Here is a 19,963-nt window from a genome sequence, read left to right as displayed (position 1 = left end):
ATTTTAGAAGTGGAATCTATGGGCCTCAGCGTCATTGCTGTAATTACCGACAACAATTCCCACAACCGGAAAATGACGTTTTTCTCAGAGAAACAGGAAGTGCGCATTGTATATCCTCATCCAGCCGACAACAATCGGCCTCTGTTTTATGTCGTAGACCCTGTGCACATACTGAAATACATCAGGAACAACTCGATGAATAAAAAAAAACGAAGGAATATGCTTTTAGTTTCCTGAAGTGAACCTGTCAGGAATATTGCCCGACGGGCTGCCCAGAATGAAACCAGCATCATTTGAAGTCGTACGGCAGCTGTATGCACTGGAGCAGACATCGCTTCTCAAGCTTGGCTACAAGCTGAATTCCAAGGCAATCAATCCAACACCTATGGAGAGACAAAATGTAAAGTTGGTGTTAAATGTCATTAATCCGTTTGTATCAAACGCACTTGAGACGCGTGGCGATGCCCTTAAAACAACATGTGCCAGTTCAACAGCTCTCTTCATAAACATCATATCGACGTGGTGGAAAATCGTCAACGTGAAGACCCCTTCGAAAGGTCGCCGACTGAACGACACCCTTCAAAATCCAGTGAATTCTACGGTGGATCAACAGCTGGTTTTCTTTAGTGGCATGGTAGACTGGCTAGATGCTTGGAGCAGCGTCAACATGAGCCGTGGCTGCTTGACAAGGGAAACACATTCTGCGTTGAGACTCACTTGCTACTCCCTTGTTGAGCTGTCGCGGTACTGTTTAGAAGAACTGAAGTTCAAGTATGTCTTGCTGGGAAAATTTCAAACTGACACTCTTGAAGATCGCTTAGGTCGCTACCGTCAGCTTGCTGGTGCACAATATCATGTTTCCCTGAGGCAGCTTCTGGAGTCTGAAAAGAAAATTCGTCTGCAAAAGCTGCTGATGCTTCAGCAGCCAGACATCAGCAGCAAAAGTGACACAGAAGTATCGCAACATAACTTCTCTGTTCACATCTCAAATGATGAAATTTCCAACCCAAAGCATGACATGGAGGTCGTTGCTTATATCGCTGGATATTGTGCTCATTCAGCTCTGAAGAAGCTGTCATGCTCATTTTACAGCAGCGTGCTCGTCCTGGAGAACAGGAACATAGATGTGGAAGGTAACACAATGATTGACAACTTGTCAAGAGGAAGCTTAAAGTTTCCGCAGCCATGTACTGTGCACATGGTGCTGGTGACAACGCTTGTTGTCGAAAAGCTCACCAAGGGAGAAAATGCAAAGGCGTTCCTCGCGTCGAACAACCAACGTGGCATTGTAAGCTCCATTACCACATCACTGCTAGGAGATGTTGAGCTAGAGACTTGTGAAAATGGCCATACCTCTGAGACTATCGTGCGGCATGTAGTGCGTGTTGCAACAAATGTCGCTCTGAACAACTTTTGTAGACTTCGAAATGACACCATCCAAAGCACCGCACAAAAAAAAAGGCAGCTGAAAGAAAAATCAAAACAGTGAACAAGAAATGAGGTAGGATGGTTTTAGCTTTTCGTCCTAATAAAACCACTTCTACAAATGCATTTCTGACTATTACAGATTGATCACTAAAGTGTAAAGGCAGGCGTAAACAAATGCAGACCGCCCAGGAACAAAAAAAGAACAAAAAAAAGAAACACCGGCTTTCAATAAGTGCCCACAGCAGATATAACGAGAACGAGTGCCGACGACGGCCGGGGTGCAGGTGGGCAACTAGCGTGACGTCACGCTCTCCCTGGAGGGGCCTTGTCAATATTCTAGGTGGTGTTGGTCGAACGCCATTGAAACAACGTGGGTGCCTTGATTTTCCTATTACCGACGGCTTCAATTTCTCATCTCCTGCCATGTTTGCACCCACCAGCACAATGATGCGATTTTTACTGCCTTTTCCTTCACTACAGGCTTCGCCTTTGAAGGTGAGCGTCTTTGATGGAAGCGCCTTATAAAAAAGACCCATCTCGTTGACGATGAAGACGTCTCGTGGATCAAAGCTCACCGAAATTTCCTTAAACTGCCCCTGTTGCCAGTTGGTGCAAATGTCCCTGTTGACTGCACCACTCGCACCCGAGATTGCTTTGAAGACTAGGCCATGGCGTGTTTTGAAGCGGCTGAGCCATGGCGATCTCTCGAGCTTTCTGCTCAAGAATTGCCTCGCTTATGGGCAAATTAGAAGTCCGTGCACGCTTGAACGACAGAAAAAGAACTTTTCTAGATGTTTATAAGGCGTCGTTCGCATTCGTTTAGATGTAAAGGTACCGTCCTTAACAGTGCCTTCAATCTTTTTCTGTTTTTCCAGATCCGCGACAGCGTCGATTTTGGGATGTATTTTTTTGCCACCTCCATCTTGGGCAGGCCGCTTCGATCGAGCTCTTGAAGAATTTGTAGCTTTTTATCAAGCGGGTGTGTATGGTGCGGCCACTTCCTTTCGATCAGACTGAATTAACACAGTGATCCACCGCAACTTGCCGACTTTGCTCCTACAGCCACAAGCGAGAATGGATACTGGATTGGCTTGTCTCGATCTCGAGGTGTTGCCATGGTTGTGAGACTACCTGTGGCATGAGGGAGTCTATGCTGTGTTTAGAGTTTGTGCCGTTTAACCGTAGGTGACCAATAAGCACTGTTTCGATTAACCGATGAATTTTACTGTGCAACACATAGAAATCCAGCCATATGAGCCCGTTTAGTTCCGTTAATGAGGCATTTTTGTTTAAGCGAGTTTCGTTTATTGGCAGTCCAATGTACTTTTTTTGCATGATGAGGAACTGAGTCGCTAGCTCATAGGCCCACGCTATCAGTGTTGTTTTGAGAAGCGTCCTGCTCTTAGCGTGGAGGGACCTGAAACTGTTGAACTTTAAACGCTGCCTTTTGCATGCGTCCCTGTTGATTCATCATTGCCATGCTGTGAAGTCGCTGTCTCTAAGCACAATAAATTTGCCGAACTTTACGCGGTCGTGTCAGGCATTTCAGATGCAATTGAACTTTTGGCCCCCGTCGCTTCAGAGAAGTCAGCAGTAGAGCCAGCCATTTTCACAGAGCTTTTCTTGTTTTCTTGTTTTTTGCTGCACCGTCAGGCACTTTCGGTATTTCTCAAACTTGTCCGCCACCTATTATGTCGCTCTGGTTTACGCGGAGCCTTGAAATGCGACACATGCTCCATACAATTCTGATACACCAACTTGCTATTCGAGACGAAACATCACTCGCCCTTTTCAAAGCGCAGCCAAAGACAAGGCCGCTGATGCATATATGTCGCGTCGAGGTATACGTGCACTGAATTACAAAGCGCGAATCAGCTAAACAAATAAAATACACAGGCAGGGTTCACAATCACAGGGCAACGTGTTACTAAATCACGAAATCCCATGCCCACAAACCTTTGAGAAAGATGTTCTTTGGCATGCAAATAGCTGCCGTCCCATTCAGTAGCGCCATCTCAACTCGCGTGACGGGGACTCGCTCGCTAAATTCCATGCCGACCGGTTGTGCCCTCGCGATCTCCGACGTCAGCGTAGCTCTGGCCTGGGCTGGCCCTACGTCAGCTCCTGACACCGACCTTCGACAACAGTGCAGCTCTGACCTACCAAACTTGCCCTACGCCATCTCCCGACGCCGACAAGAGCTCTCGCAAGTGGCGCCCTGTCCTCGGACTCCTGTGACCGTGTTTCCATCTTTCCTATCTCTCCTATCCCCTCGATTTGTCCTCACTCACTGGCCTAGCGCATCATTTTATCTCTCTATACCCTTAATCCGATTCTTTTAATCTTTCCTCACCCCCATTCCTTGTGAGCTACTGTTGAGGTGTCGCTCTCTGAAGCTGACAGTTACGGGGCTCACTTTTCTCTTCCTTTCTCTCTAAGAACCACTTGGTAGTCGCATGATGGAAACTACTCGTAGCTGAAGGTCATCGGCGTACGCAATCTGCCCCCACCCTCCCCTTGTGCGGAGCAGCGAGTGTCAGCACCTAACATATTCTTACACCATGATCATGGCCTGTATCATACAGCTAAGAACACAAGCCCTGGTGGTGCCTTAGTGTGTTGAACACAAGCCCTGGTGTGTTGAAGTCACCAAGCTGTCCAAATGGAAGGGTGCTATTACCAGCTCCAGACTCAAAGAGTTATGGGCAGTCCAACAAGCCCCCGATGCAACAGACTTGGAATTTTTGTTCTGACGTGGCAGCGGCCTGCATCCATCCATCCAGTAATGGAGAGGTGGCAAGATCAGACCAATTTCTGTAGCACCAACCCATTCAGGGTGATAGTTTTTGTAAAGGCCACATGTAACATACCAACAGACTGCATATACCACAGCTCACCTAAACAGCTTTGCCATTGAAACAGGCAAAGGACAATCATTTATTCTTGCAGGCAACAACTTTTTGTCAACTCCATCACAACTGACTGTGTAATATTTATGCGTCACATGCAACGGTGATGCCGCGCCATTTGAAATGACTTTTTAAAATTCTCTTATGCATTATATCTATAATAAAATATTTACTTAAACAAATGAGATTAATATAACGCTTACATGTCTGTGTAGAGGACTCCTTCAATTGACGGGGCTGAAGGCCTCCTAGAAAAATACAGACAAAATGAAAAAATTACACCAAGTCTATTCATCCAAATATATCTAGCATATTTCACTGTGCACAGGACTTTTCTCAACATTTTCCCTGTTGCGTGTTAAGTGCTCAAACAGTCATGCACTTCTGCAAGACCAGTAGGTCTATGTTTCACTCGAGAGTAAAATAAACTGAGATAAAGGGAAATTGTAGAAAGATATACAATCTTGTTATAAGAACGAAGCGGCTGTGGTCTCTATTGCCAGCTACTTGCTGTTTTAAGTGGTGTGGCGACCATGGAGATGGCCTCAATGCATTTCTTGTGCCCACCAAAATGGTACAATTAATACTGAAGGGGCTTGAGATCACCTATTATTATTATTATTATTATTATTATTATTATTATTATTATTACTATTACTAATACTATTATTATTATTATTATTATTATTATTATTATTATTATTATTATTATTATTATTATTATTATTATTATTATTATTATTATTATTATTATTATTATAACAACTTCATTGCAGAGAAATGAGTTTTATGTAACTGTCTTTGGCATGTGTCCGGAAAGCAAAATTTGTTACTGTTGACACTTGACACACAAAATTTTCAGAGAATATTCAGCTTTGTATACTGATTTCAAACACGTAATTGCATTTTTTTTACACCAGTCCAAGAAAAAAGTTACAACAATTCTTATTTTATGAATTTGGGATGCGACTTGCTTAAAAAGTATTGCATTCGAATAGCTCACGTTCAGCAGGCATGTTCCTGAATGTTCAAACAGTGCAAATATGAAATTTACTGCTTGTCTCTGAATTTGAGCCAAAGTTATTAAGTCTTCTTTTCGCAGTCTCTTAGCTGTGAATTTTTGTTGCTGATTTCTAGAAGATTTCATAATGTTCCGTCCTAAAATACCTTATCATCATTTTTTTCCCACTTGCTGATCCTATAGCATTCAAGGAAGAAAAAAAGACAATGAATGAGTATTGGCGACAAAGTGTTCATTCGAGAATTTAAACCTTGTACAAATCTTTATTTGAGAAAAACGTATATAACTAAAACTTGCGAAAATAAATATGCCGCCACAAAACTTATAATTAGGATCTTCAGAAAGTCCCAGGAGAGTAATCTGAACCAAGCTCATGCTCGTGCTTCTTCATTGTGGCTGCCTAGAATGCCACTGAAGAACTTTCACTTCGCGCTAGATGCACGGCGGTAGTAATCTTTTTGCCAGTCCGCTGGCTGCTTTGGCTTGTTGGCTCTTACTGCAGTTCACGCAAAATAAGTGAACTAGACTCCTTGTTTCCCAGATAGAAATGCATACAAGCTAGCATCTGCCACGGCAGTCTCAACAGCACATTCTTGTCGTTTTGTGACAGGCTCCATATAACAGAGTGCAATGCCTCATTTTTTTGCATTCTGTGTTTTTTCTCTCGCACATCTTCGCATGAGCTTCTTGTCAGACAAGCTCTCATACACAAGGTCCAGCGCATGGCTGACAGCCTCTGGCGAGTTGTACTTGCTTTTTGGCATGGGCCCATTCTTTTCCATGGCTGCATTGTGCATGCACCATGACTCGGGGCCCTGTGGACAATAGCTGTGGTTAGGCTGCTCGCTAGTGGACGTCACATGGTAATATATAGCCCACACAGCCTTGTGCATCTTGTCCACATTCCCAGAATGGGATTTGAGAGCACAGTCATAGTAACTTGTCAATCTTGTTATAAGGTCACCCGTGAGATAACCCTTGCCACTCATGCGCTCGCCGGCGTCTCTTTTGTGCTTCTGCACAAAATTTCCAACTGTAGTCCCCATTTTCTTCTGCACACGGTTCGCACAATCTTGTTTCTGAACATTAATGAAGCCATACACTTTGGCTTCGTTGACAGCAAGCACTCTATTACCGGCTGTCACCACCACAAAGCAAGGTTAGACTATGAAGCGAAAGTGAGTGCTGAAATAAAATTGTTGCTGCCTCTACGTCCATTTGGCCAGCTTTGCATGAGGTGTTTTTCTGACATGAATACTTAGATTTCCGCTCGGCATACTCTGGGCTGTCGGGTTTTGGGCCACGTTCGCAGCAGAGGGAAAAATTAGACAGCACTACATAGTCAAGCACATATCTTGAAAAAACTTCTGCTACAGAGGCCACTCCAATGTGTGAGGTGTGTCCTCTTGTGTGCCAGCTTTCATAAAAAGAGTGCAATATTTTCAGGGTTGCCGAAATTAAGGTCCTTGTAGACACTCATCACTGTTGCGGCACAACTAGTCATATGAGTCGGCACAAGCTCTCGTTGCTACTGGCTGGAGCTTTGTTTTTAGGAACTGCTGGTAATCTTCATGCGTAGACCTACCAGCAGTACCAACTGCGGGGAAGTGGGTTCTAACAGAGATCGTATGAAGACCTACCAGCATGAAGTATGAAGACCTTGGTGTGAAACGGCCATAGCGGTAAAGATGTCGTTCAGTGTCATCAACTCAATTCCTGTGCTCTGCACAGCAGGTGCCAGGCGAACGTTGATCTCAAACAGGTTGCAGTTATTGTTACAGCCAACACGTCGTGAACTCAATTTTGAACCAACTTCCCCGCAGTTTCTCACGAACTCCATTTTGAACGAACTTCCTGGCAGTTTCTGCAGCGAAGCTATAGCTTCACGGCGACACTGTACTCACTTGAGTCACATTCAATAGTCAGCTGTCCCCGGCACACTCGACAAGAAGAACATTTCTGAAATAAGCTGTTTACCAAGTCCAGGTCAACAGTTGTTTACCTCGTGCCGACGAACTTTCGATGCCGCGCTCACTCAGAGAACACTCAATTCGCGATCAGCTGCCGAGACCGAAGAAAGTTTTGCTGCTTTCTGTTGTGCACAACACTTAATGATATTCAGGTTAGGTTAGGTTAATTTGGTTTTTATTGCGCAAAAGCAGCTAAAGCTATGCTGCGCCAGACACAAGACTTTCAGGAATGGACACAGAAAAGATGATATTTTAAAGCTTATTTACCAGGTTACATTCTTTCAGAAAGTGGCATAGATGTGTTCAGGCGACGACCTTATTCTTAAAACATATGATAAGGTTAGTATTGCTCTTCGATCACATAGAGGGGGCTCATTGCATTCTACGTATTGACTTTGCACAGGTGATGTTCTGTAAGCACCACTTGACAGACGGAGACCGAGGTTGTGTATAGAGTCAAGACGGCGGATGTATGAGTTTCGTGCCGAGTCGTAGACTACGCATCCGTAGTCTATTGATTGATTGATTTGTGGGGTTTAACGTCCCCAAACCACTATATGATTATGAGAGACGCCGTAGTGGAGCGCTCCGGAAATTTCGACCACCTGGGGTTATTCAACGTGCACCCAAATTTGAGCACACGGGCCTACAACATTTCCGCCTCCATCGGAAATGCAGCCGCCGCAGCCTGGATTTGAACCCGCGACCTGCGGGTCAGCAGCCGAGTACCTTAGCCACTAGACCACCGCGGCGGGGCGCATCCGTAGTCTAAAATGCTGTGTACAAGAGATCGGTAAATGCGTATAAGGCAGAGTCGATCGAAACCTCAGTGTTTATGGGAGAGTACTTTGAGCACGTTGAGTGCCCCGTTTGCCTTAGTTTTCAGTGCGTTTATGTGTGGCAGAAAGTTTAGTTTTCGCTCGAATGTGATTCCTAGAAATTTGTGTTCTTGTTTTACCGGCATGTTGATGTTGTATAGCTTGAGTGCGGGTTCAGGGAATAATCCTCTTTTTTGCGTAAAGAGAACAGCCGTGCTTTTTTGGGCTGAAAAGCGGAGACCATTTTGGTCGGCCCATTTCATAAGACGATTTATTGTAATTTGGAGTTGCCTTTCGCAGGATGATAGGCTGGAGGCTCGGCATGCGATTTGGAGATCGTCAACATAGATGGAGTGCATGACTGTACGGGGTATAGCCCTGTTGATGGAGTTCATTTTCACTATAAACAGGGTGGTGCTCAAAATGCAGCCCTGTGGTACACCATTTTCTTGGACAAATATTCGTGATAGTACCGTACCCAAACGTACTTATAAAGTTCTATTCGATAAAAAATCGTGTAAGCAGTTCAGCATTCTTCCGCGAATCCTTAAGTTAGCTAGATCTCTGAGAATTCCATATCTCCAAGTTGTGTCATATGCTTTCTCTAAGTCTAAGAAGACCAAGAGACAGAACTGTTTGTGTAGAAATGCTTGTCTTGTCCTATTTCTTGTTCCAGCCAAACAATGTGATCAGTGGTGGAACAGCCCTTTTTGTATCCGCACTGGTGTGCGTCTATTAGGTGCTCCGATTCCAGAGTGAAAGTAAGTCTAATATTTATGATTCTTTCGCAAGTTTTTGCAAGGCAACTTGTTAATGCAATGGGCCTGTAGCTACTTGGGGTTGTTGCGGGTTTACCAAGTTTTAGGAATGGTATGACTATGGCTTTTTTCTAATCTTCAGGCATTATGCCAGAGTCCCATATTTTGTTGAAGAATTGGAGAAGTGCCTTCACGAATGCTTGGGGTAGGTGTGCCAACATTGCGTAGTGTATCTGGTCAGACCCTGTTGCTGTTTTTTTACCGGCAGAAAGTACCCTGTTTAATTCGTGCAGCGTAAGCGGAAGGTTATAACTTTCATTTGAGGTACTGCTAGTAGGCAATCTTTGTCTTTCTGCATTTTCTTTATATTTCAGGAATGTATTGGTGTAATTTGCTGAGCATGATACCTTATAAAAGTGTTCTCCTAATAGGTTGGCCTGGTCTTCTAGTGTTGATTGTGTGTCTGGACTTGCAAGCAGTGATATTGTGTAGGAGGAGTACTCTCCCTTGAACTTCCTCACCTAGTCCCAGATGTGTTTAGATGCCACTGAACTGATTATATGTATTTTTGCCATGAATCCTTTTCTGCCTGTCTTCGAATAAATTGGGCTCTGGCTTTTGCATGTTTGAAGTTGATGAGGTTGGTGTAGGTGGGGTATCTTCGTAGGATTCCCCAGGCCTTATTTTGTTGTTTTTTGGCATCAGTACACTCGTTTGTCCACCAAGGGTAGAGTTTCTTGCGTACCATGCCGGATCTCTCAACGAACTAATCATCCTCTTCAAGTCGCACGCCCACATGCAAGCACCGTTACTTTTTCAACATCATTTTTTCCTCGCACAGCAGTTGCCTGGAATGGCCTTTCAGGCGACATTCCTGCCATTACTTGTACTTCTATCTTCACAACCAGTATCACTAATCATCTTTAACTTTAGGACAAACGATTGTTTTCTGCTCAATTTTTATGCACCCACCCCTTATGTAATGCCCCGCAAGGGGTCCTTAAGGAAATAAAATGAAATGAAATGAAATGAGATGATTGCGGTATTGCTTTTTCTGCTGCTAAGATTAAAACTTTGACAAACTCTTCGTTTAGTTCCTCAACAGAAAGCTCCGATGAGAAAACTTGGAGCTGTGAAAACTGGCCAGTTCGCGAGCTGTAATTTCCACCGGCGTGGCCTGCTTGTTAAAGTTGGGTAGGATGGTATGAGTTTTATGATGCTGAGTTGATGATCACTACCATAAGACGTGTTGACCACGTCCCATTTAAAATCGTTAAAAATACACGATGAACACATGGCGAGATCTAGGCAACTAAAAGTGCGTGAGGTTGGTGAAAAGTAGGTAAAAGCCCCGGAATTAAGAAGGCAGATGTCATTTGATAAAATGAAATCTTCCACGGCTTGCCCTCTTGCGTAAGTTTTGTCGCTACCCCAAAGGGTTGAATGAGCACTGAAATCCCCAACTAAGATAAATGGTTTTGGCAACTGTTCCACTAGATTTTCTAGGTTTTTGGTGGTGAAAAGGGTGTGAGGTGGGATATACAGTGCGCAGATGTTGATGGTTTTGTATGATAGAATGGTGACGGCTACGGCCTCGAAAGATGTGTTTATTTGGACATCTCGCGTAGGAGTGCTGCCCTGCACGACTATGGCTACTCCTCCTGAAAGACGGTTGCAATGTTCGCGGTTCTTTCGGGCAACTTTGAAGCCTTTTAGGAAATGGCCGTGTTTTGCACCAAGATTTGTCTCTTGGAGGCAAAAGGCTACTGGTGAGAATTTCTTAATGATGTCCTTTATGTCACCTAAGTTATGAATTAAGCCTCTACAGTTCCAATGTACGATAAAAGCCATGGCGGAATAAAGTTAAGTAAATATACTTCTGGGGATTGATCGGTATAAAAGATGATAGGTGACAATACTAAGAAATAGAAATTGAGAGAAATACGATAACAATTACGGTTATCGCTTACTTATTGTGATTACTAAGACTTTGTCCTTGTCCTGTTTGGTACGCTCGAGAGAGCGCTTGTCCTTCGGCGTCGATGACACCGGAGTTTTGTGGTCGATCTCCATTGCCTTGTCTGAGGCGCTGGCAGACCGAGAGTGAGGCGCTGAGAAACCGATCTCAGGCCTTGGCACTCTATTGAGTTTAGGGCCCAGGGAGACCGGAGTCTGCGGGCCCTTTGATGTGCATGGAGCAGCTGGCGCTGCTTCTTTTACGGGGGCGGTTTGAGTCACCACAGGACCACTGGGTGTGGTAGCGGTCGACTCCCGAGGCCTTTGTGATGCTGCCCCCGACTGCGTTACATCGGCGTAACTTCTGTGGAAAAGGTGTGATAACAGTGTTCGCGCTTCGCTGAATGATATTTTTTCTTTGACGGTCAGAGCGATCACTTCTTTTTCTTCTTTCCATCATGGGCATGACCGGGAATACGCTGGGTGTTCCCAGTCACAGTTAACACAGTGGGGTGAGGATGAGCAGTTTTCTGATTTGTGGTCGTTTGCACTGCATTTTGCAGATGTTTCTTTGCCTCTGAAAAAGTGCGAGGCGTGTCCGAATCTTTGACATTTGAAACAGCGTCTGGGGTTGGGAATGTAGGGTCTGACGTTTATTTTTAAGTACCCAGCCTTAAGAGAGGTGGGCATTTCACTTGTTCCAAAGGTTAGTATAACGTGTTTGGTGGGCACTTCCTGATTATTGCGACGGATTACAATTCTTTGGACATTGATGACGTTTTGGTCTTGGAAACCTTTGAGGAGCTCTTTGTCACTAAGGCCTAAGAAGTCTTCCTCAGAGATTACTCCCCTGCTGGTGTTTAGGGAGCGATGAACCAAAACGGTGACAGCTGTTTCTCCAATGCTGGTCAGTTGGGATAGCTTAGGCACTTGGTCATTTTCGGTTAGCTGCAAAAGGAGGTCACCGCTGGACATTTTGGATGCTTTGTATGTGGGTCCTATTTTTTCTTTTAGGCACTTGGCCACCAAAAATAGGAATAATTTTCTTAGAGGTGTGCTGTCACTGTGGATAATGTGGTACTTCGCGAAAGTAACTTTAGTTTCTGTCGAGACGTGATAACTTGCTTCGGTGCGGCCTCTCTTACGAGACCGATCAAGGTCGGCGGATGCTTGTAAAGCCATACAAGTATGAATGTGTTCGATAACAGCGGCGACCACCCACCACGGAGCCCAACAAGAGGACGTGGTAGGACTTGTTGAAACAAGCCCTCCCAACGCCAGCCGTACGCTGTCACTATAACCCAATGTAATTATCCAAGGTGGGATACCTACACAAGGTTTGATTGATATGTGGGGTTTAACGTCCCAAAACCACTATATGATTATGAGAGACGCCGTAATGAAGGGCTCCGGAAATTTAGACCACCTGGGTACCTACACAAGGTTAAGCCTTGCCGCCATGAATATCGGAAGTCAACAGAAGTGAGAGAGGACAGGAAAGATAAAAGTGCGAGAAAAAGACGAAGATGTACTAGGAGAGAGACAGGAAAAGGCGACTGCCGATTTCCCCTGGATGGGTCAGCCCAGGGGTGCCGTCTACGTGAAGCCGGGGCCAAAGGGGTGTGTTGCCTCTGCCGGGGGGCCTTAAAGGTCCAATCACCCAGCGTCGGCTCAACCCCCAGGATCCCCTTTTCCCCGGACACGGCAAAGCCACGCACGGCTAGGCGTGGGAGGGAGCCGAAACTTCCCCGTTAGCTCGGGTCCGTGGTGTCACTACACACCAAACGCTTACTTGCGCAGGCGCCCCTGCGGGCAACGATATTCAGTCAGCTGTGATAAAAAAATATAGCATCTATCCTTACACGGTCCGCTCGATCACGCATACCTGCAGTAAGGGAGGCAGCGGTTGCAATCGCCGTCACGCTTTCTGCGGCTGCGAGGTCTTCCGCAGCAACAGCGTTGTCCGAAGTCAGAGTCACAAGGGGCGACATTGTTTCCTGGCTGATCATTGAAGTATTATAGTTGAGCCCGCTTATAACGAAACTAAGCATGACGCGGCATCCGTTTGTTGTATCCCTAAGTTTGTAGTAAATGAAACCCAGCTTTTAAAAAATGTTGCGAGTGAAAACACAAATGTTTTTTTGGCTGAAAAAGTTCGTGATGCACGTGTTTCGAAGAGCAGAAGTGATAAGGACGGTCTCGAATTCATTCAAAATGGCAGTGTGCTCGTTCACTGAGGTCCGTGCCATAAGCTGCACGAGGCCCTGGCTCCAAAGTTGCGTGTTCTCACAATTCGATTCCTCCAAATCCCTCTCTCCACGTACTTCATTCACGATGCCCCAATCCATGCACGGTTCCGCAGTGTCGGCATCATCATCGGCCGTAATTAAACAATCGCAACAGATGTCCAACCCGCTCTCCCAGGTCGGAGTCGACGACGCACTGCCACAAATCACCGCCGTAGTTTGGAAGTTTCAGACTCGGCATCGGGCCCAACGTCGACGAAATCGGCCTCGCAAAAAAAGTTTCGCGCGCATGTAGTCGTCACCGCCGCACACGAAATGTTCACCATTTTCACAGCTGAATACCGGGACTCCCGAAACGACAAGTTGGCTGCTAGGTGGTCAACAGCTATGAGCAAGCACTCCGCAACGTGGCACCTAACGTGCGGATCCCGCTCAAGCCAAGTAGTCACACTTTTGACGTTTTGTTGAGCGGCAGAAAAAAGCGTGCTAGTGCTCCCAACGGCCATCATGACCACACACGCCCGACACACATGACGAAACACGTTGAACAGCTCTGCGCTCGTTTCTAGTCAGAAAACGAAACTGATTCAAGCCAGTGTGGCAGGCGTCACGGAGCGGCGGGTGGAGACGGGCAAAGGGGTTGTGTTCAAGAGAAAAGAGGAGAGCAGACTTGCGAGAGAAGGGCAAGAAGTTGCGATAAAGAGAGAGGAGGATGTGGCGGGATGGTGACCTTGAAAATCAAAACACACGAGAAGGAGGCAGGTTGGGTAGCTTGCTTGAAAGGTTCGCGAAACTCGCCGTAGAAAAACTTGGAAAAAGTGCCTGCGCGTGCAGAAGTTAAAATAAAGCATGGCCGCCTGGATTGTGGTGCTCAGCAGTGTTCGAAGAATCGACGGTCGTGCGTGGCCTCAAGAACTTTAATTTTTCGCGATTTGCTCCGCGCAAATTAACAGCAGTTTTCGCGCTTCCACACGCACTAGCTAGACCAACTTGGTTTCAAAGAGCACGACTTGTGAAAAAAAATGCACACCTCTGGTGTCCGTTGCAGCAAGTTCCCTGCAAGATAGCGTGGGAGAGAGCTCCTCTTGCAGGGTTGCACGACTGGCCTCGTCCAGCTCAGAAACGGCTTGATGGGGAGGTGTCCTACGGAGGAACCTCGAGCACCCTGAAGGTCCCGCCTGGTCGCCTATGTGGCTTGGCCTGCGGCCGAGGTAACCCTGCGGCACGGGTGCACCTTCGTAGCCCAGGCTGCAGCTGGGGGAACTGCCACCAGTGGTTGACAGTGAGGGAACTAAGAAACCGTTGGTGTCTGCATGCAAAGGGTGGAATAAAGCGTTTGATGTATGCAGTCTTATCAATGCGGCCACTGCAATTTCACATACATGATGTATAAAAACAAGCTGCTCAATAAGTTGCCCTTTTGTAGTGTTGTCTGGTTTTCGTGTTGTATCTCGATATTGACATAACGGTGGCGACGAGTGAACCACGCAAACATGAGTGCTGGGCAGCCACCCAAATTAGGAGGTGCGGATGGTATCTGGCCAACGTATCGTGTTCGCCTGGAGGTTTACTTTGAAAGGCATAACATCACAGATACTGTCGAGCCCACATATAACGGCCCCACTTAAAACAAACTTTTGCTTAAAACAAACAATATCCGCGTGACCGTAAAAATATACATTGGTTCAATGGCACAAAATCGCACTTACAACGAATGTCTCCCAGCGCCACTGATCGGTTACAGCGAACGGAGTCAGCGGTGTGCCGACTTCCCAAGAAACCAATTTCAACCAACGATCAGGCATCAGCGACGTGCCGATACATTCTTATTGCGAAACGCCGATTCTGCCTCCGCGCCCCTCTAGTTGCTGCTCTCCCGACCGCTTTTTGTTACGCACCCCTCCGTCCTTTGTCCCCCCACTACTTTGAGCACCCTGCATCGCCGGACGAGGCCTGTGTTTTCACACTGCCACCAATCTTTGGAAGACCAGTCCACCACGTACCCCATTTTTGATAGCTGGTACTGTCATTGAAATCGCCGGCCTGGAGTGACCAGACCATTTGCCAAAATTGTCGGCTACTGACTGTATCCGATAGTCTGCGTCTAGTGCACGTGCGTACGCTACCCCACAGATTCTGACAATTTGCTATCCGTTCCGTGTTTAGGATTTGTCCTCGCTCCCTTCACACTCGACTCGGCATTCCCTTCGCACGCGAGCGGAAGCGCAAAAATGGCTGTCCATTTGTGCGAAATGAATCGAAAAATATCGAAGATCGTGAGGCTACGCAAATCCGCCGGCGCAACAAGGCGATTTTTTTTATCACAGCCGCCGATTCTTTGAACGCCACCGCGCGCACCGAACGTGCCGACCATGCTTTGACGGCTGCGCACACTGGCACTCTTTTAAAGTTTTTCTACAGGCGAGTTTCGCGGACCTTTCAAGCGAACTACCCAACCTGCCTCCTTCCCGTGTTTTGGTTTTCAAGGTCGCCCGCCCGCCGCATCCTCCTCTCTCTTTATCGCACGGAGGAAGGAATTTTCATTCCCCCGTGCTTAATCGCAACTCCTTGCCCTTCTCTCGCAAGTCTGCTCTCCTCTCTTGATCACAACCCCTTCGCCTGTCCAAATTAATTTCGTTTTCCAAATGGAAACGCGCTCAGAGCTGTTCCACGCGTGTGCGCGTCTTGCTCGCTCTTGGTGTGTGTGTGTGTGTGTGCGCGTCTTGCTCGCTCTTGGTGTGTGTGTGTGTGTGCGCGCGTCTTGCTCGCTCTTGGTGTGTGTGTGTGTGTGCGCGTCTTGCTCGCTCTTGGTGTGTGTGTGTGTGTGCGCGTCTTGCTCGCTCTTGGTGTGTGTGTGTGTGTGTGCGCGTCTTGCTCGCTCTTGGTGTGTGTGTGTGTGTGCGCGTCTTGCTCGCTCTTGGTGTGTGTGTGTGTGTGCGCGTCTTGCTCGCTCTTGGTGTGTGTGTGTGTGTGTGTGCGCGTCTTGCTCGCTCTTGGTGTGTGTGTGGGGGGGGGGGGGGGGTCATGATGGCCGGCGGGAGGACTAGCACACTTTTTCGTGCCGCTCAACAAAACGTCCAAAGTATGACCGCTAAGCTAGAGCGTAATCCGCGTGTTAGGTGCCGCGTTGCGAAGCGCTTGCTCATAACTGTTGACCACCTGGCCGCCAACTTGCCGCTTCAGGCGTCCCGGTATTCAGCTGTGGAGATGGTGAATATTTAGTGCGGCTACATGTGCGCGTAACTATTTTCGCGAAGCCGACTTCGTCGATTGTAGGCCCGATGCCAAGCCTGAAGCTTCCGAACAGGAGCACTACGGCGGCAATTTGTGGCAGCGCGTCGTCGACTCCGACCTGGGAGAGCTGATGGGACATGTGTTAGAATGATTTGATTTCGGCCGATGATGATGCTGACACTGCGGAACCGTGCTCGAATTGGGGCATTGTGAATGAAGCACGTGGCGAGAGCGATTTGGAGGAATCGGATTGCGAGAACGACGAAGCTTTGGAGCCAGCGCCTCATGCAGCTTATGCCACGGGCCTCGGCGAACGAGCAGCCTGCCGTTTTAAATGAACTCGAGACCGCCCTTGTCATTTCTGCTCTTCGAAACACGTGCGTCATGGACTTTTTGGGGCAAAAAAAAGTTTGTTTTTCACTCGCAACTTTTTTAAAAGCCGTGTTTCATTTACTACGAACTTCGGGATACAGCGAACCGATGCCGCGTCACGCTCAGGTTCGTTATAAGCCGGCTCGACTATATAACATAGAAATGGGCACTCCTAATATCGTCACTCACAGACAGCATAGTGAGAGTGGTGCAGGGCTGTTGTCACCTGAAAAAAGTCAACGAGCTCAGCTACAATGAAGTCGTCGGACATTTTGGAGAACATTACACCCTTCCAGTCAACGAGACTACTGCAAGCTATGCATTCCTCATGCAAGCACAAAAAGCCGGTGAGACTATTCAGCATTTCATTGCCGAAATTAGACGGCTGGCGGAGAAGTGCAATTTCCGGGCATGGTTGGAGCGAATGCTGAGAGACTGAATTTTGTGTGGCGTGCACGATAAAGATGTTAGGTGACACTTATTTGATGCAATGAAAGCTCGTGCTAGAACAGGCAGAATGCTTTGCCATTTCAGTACAGGAAACTGCTGAGGATGCTCGACTGATGCATTTTACGGAGCAAGGTGCAGTAAATTTTGCACACCAACGGAACTGGACTGGTTGATTTCGGCCAAAGCCGGATACGCATTGCCGATGTGGACGGTGTGGCAGCAAAAATCATGTCGACGATGAATGCAAACATCTGCATGCGGTGTGCCACAGGTGTACCAAACGAGGCCCCCTGAGTCGAATGTGTCATTCAGCAACATCTAATCACCGACAGCAGAGGCCACATGCAAATGCACAATGGAAAGGGCTGTACGCAACGACAGCTGAAGACTGCATGTCCTCGGTCGATACCGAGGCCTTGTACGCCATAGGGGTCGTCCTTCTCGAAGAATCAAGTATCTGAAAGATTAAACCTATTTATGGAGTCATCAGCAGGGACAACGTTCCTCTAACAATGCTAGTGGACACCGGACCACCTGTAAGCATCATTTCAGCAGCTATGTTTCTGAAGTATGAAATGAAGTGGAGGCAGTTGCGAAAAACACAGCTAAAACTGTCCTGCCTCTTGGGTGAACTTCCCTGCTGGGACAACTAAGCATGACGGCCAGATGCGATGGGAAGGATATGCAAGGCACGGTCACAGTGGTCAACAGTCCAAAAACATCGTTATGTGGCCGAGACATGATAAAAACTTTTAACAAAATCCGAGTTCCCGTGCTCACTAACGTCGTCGTAAGTGTGCAACCTATGATGTTCAACAGAGCCAGCACGGAACTAGAGGCCCTACTTAGCCAATAAGCTGACTTTTTGTTCAGGGTCTTAGACTTTGCAAGAGACCACTGGTGACCTTTCAACAAAAAGAAAACGCTGTTTCCTGTGTGTTTATTGCAACAATCAACACATGAGGTTCGCACACAATATTTCGCTGTAAATTCACAGACTCTTCAAGGATTTCAAGGATGCTGAAAGAAAGAATTCAAGCAGTGTAAACTTAATGTTACTTTTGCGCATGACTTATGAAATCAGCTCTGCTTTTACACCGACATCTTTTTCAAGAACAGCTATCTCAGTCTCTTTTTATTTAGATGTTATGCGAAACCTGTTCACCTTGACATAAGACATGCCATCTCGTTTTTTGCATTGGAGTCTTTCAAAGCCCGATCTACTATCTCCAGCAAGCACTTCAGGGTTTTTTGGAGCCCTGCCATCTCATCTTGAGTGCTCTGTACCTCGAGCTCTTTCCTTCTGAAAGCTATCCGCTGTGCTACAATATGCTTCTGTTCTCCTGTGTGCAACGCATATCTAGGCATATCTTGGAGCACTGATGACTTCGCTTCTTTCAACAGAGGAACGGTAAGCAGCCTACTGTGGGTTTGTCACAGCCTCATAGATAACTAACTGAGAGATATACAAGAGTTCTGCCATAATTTCTGCTAAAATCGGCTTGTTCACACTGAAACCTCGTTCTACTAAAGGCTGTTCATAACTAGGCAAGAGAAGGACCTTCAGCATTTCCCATAAGATTGAGAACAGGTCATGCATGCTTCCTAAGGCGCACAAAAATAGCATTTAGGCATTCACGGTCTCTTTCCAAGTTCTTTAGTTTATGCAGTTTTTCTTGGTAGAAGTGAATATTGTGCACACACAACATCTCTTCTGTGCTCAGAAAGAAGCGTGTTGTCAATGAAACTGTTAAGAACAACTTTCAACTCCAGTCAACATTCAGGCTTTTGCTCAGAGAAAACGATGCGAGTGCTTTTGTGAACTTCTGCAAGAAGTCATCTATTGTGCTGTGACCGCAGAATGTCGAAGTCAGATATCTTGTTGTTACGTCACAGTTGTTCCACGATCTGACGTGAAACATCAAGTTGCTTCCTTTGCAGGTATTCGTTCAAGGTTCCAACAAAAAGTATTACAATATGCTCAAACATTTGCATTATTTGTCGTACTTGTGAAGTTAAAGGGCGAAACGGGTCTTAGAAGGCCAAAAATCGCAAAAAATCCACTTTTTAAAGCTGACATTTTCAAAATCTGCACCTATTTTCGCACTTATCTCAGAAGTTTCTAGCTTCTCGCGTCATTATTTCTGGCGCAAAATCAAATCATAACATCCCTGCGAGATGAATGTGAGCGCAAAGTGACACTAAAATCTCGCTTTTTCCGTGCCAAACTGTTGCCGTTACACACGAGCTATCGTGTTCATCTTGGTCTCGTTTGGAAGGGTCGTTTTTCATCTCCAATTTCCCGCCACCGCTGGCTCACCTTGCTCATTAGTTTTTTAGTGAAAACGCGTCATCAAAAGCACTAGCGCGTGATTCAATTGGCTGCTTGGGGCACGTGAGGCATCCGATTGGCCAAGGGGCGCTTTCGGCGTCTGCTTCACCATCGTGAGGCGCACAGACATGCGCCATTTTGTCATGCTGCTACTGACTGCTTGCGGAAGTAAAGAAGTTCCGTGCTACAGTAATTTGTGAAGCGGGTTTGGCGGTGGTTCGTTCGCTGTGAACTTCAGAAACATCCCCGCTATGGCTAAGGACAACGAGGATAACGAACTCGACGCGGTCAACGGCGGTCGCCCAGTCACCGGTGTAGGCCTAACTCACATACGTGCCAGTTGGTTGCCGACATTGTTACTGAGAACGACTGTGTTTTGCAGCCTCATCAGTTAGAGGACGGCAAGTAAAAAGCAGAAGTGAAGCTACCAGAGATATCAATCTTTGTAGTGACAGAACGGAAGTGCAGT

At 46.6% G+C, this 19,963-nt stretch overlaps 1 protein-coding gene and 1 long non-coding RNA gene across 2 annotated transcripts in view; one reads left to right on the top strand and one right to left on the bottom strand.

The window, feature by feature from the left end:
• Positions 1-19,963, bottom strand: part of LOC142786345 (uncharacterized) — a 97,493-nt gene that overhangs the window by 62,572 nt on the left and 14,958 nt on the right. The window contains exons 3-4 of the mRNA XM_075883974.1: positions 14,137-14,415; positions 4,541-4,585 (exon numbers count right to left, since the gene is read on the bottom strand). Of these exons, the coding sequence (XP_075740089.1) occupies positions 4,541-4,585; positions 14,137-14,415 (324 nt within the window). The remainder of the gene's footprint in view (positions 1-4,540; positions 4,586-14,136; positions 14,416-19,963) is intronic.
• LOC142786302 (uncharacterized) lies at positions 1,764-2,954 on the top strand. The gene is made up of 2 exons (XR_012888995.1): positions 1,764-1,923; positions 2,304-2,954. It is a non-coding gene; the product is annotated as an uncharacterized LOC142786302 (long non-coding RNA).

This window comes from Rhipicephalus microplus, unplaced genomic scaffold, assembly GCF_043290135.1.
Source record: "Rhipicephalus microplus isolate Deutch F79 unplaced genomic scaffold, USDA_Rmic scaffold_22, whole genome shotgun sequence".
Lineage (NCBI taxonomy): Eukaryota > Metazoa > Arthropoda > Arachnida > Ixodida > Ixodidae > Rhipicephalus > Rhipicephalus microplus.
This window is presented reverse-complemented; position numbering and strand designations above follow the sequence as displayed.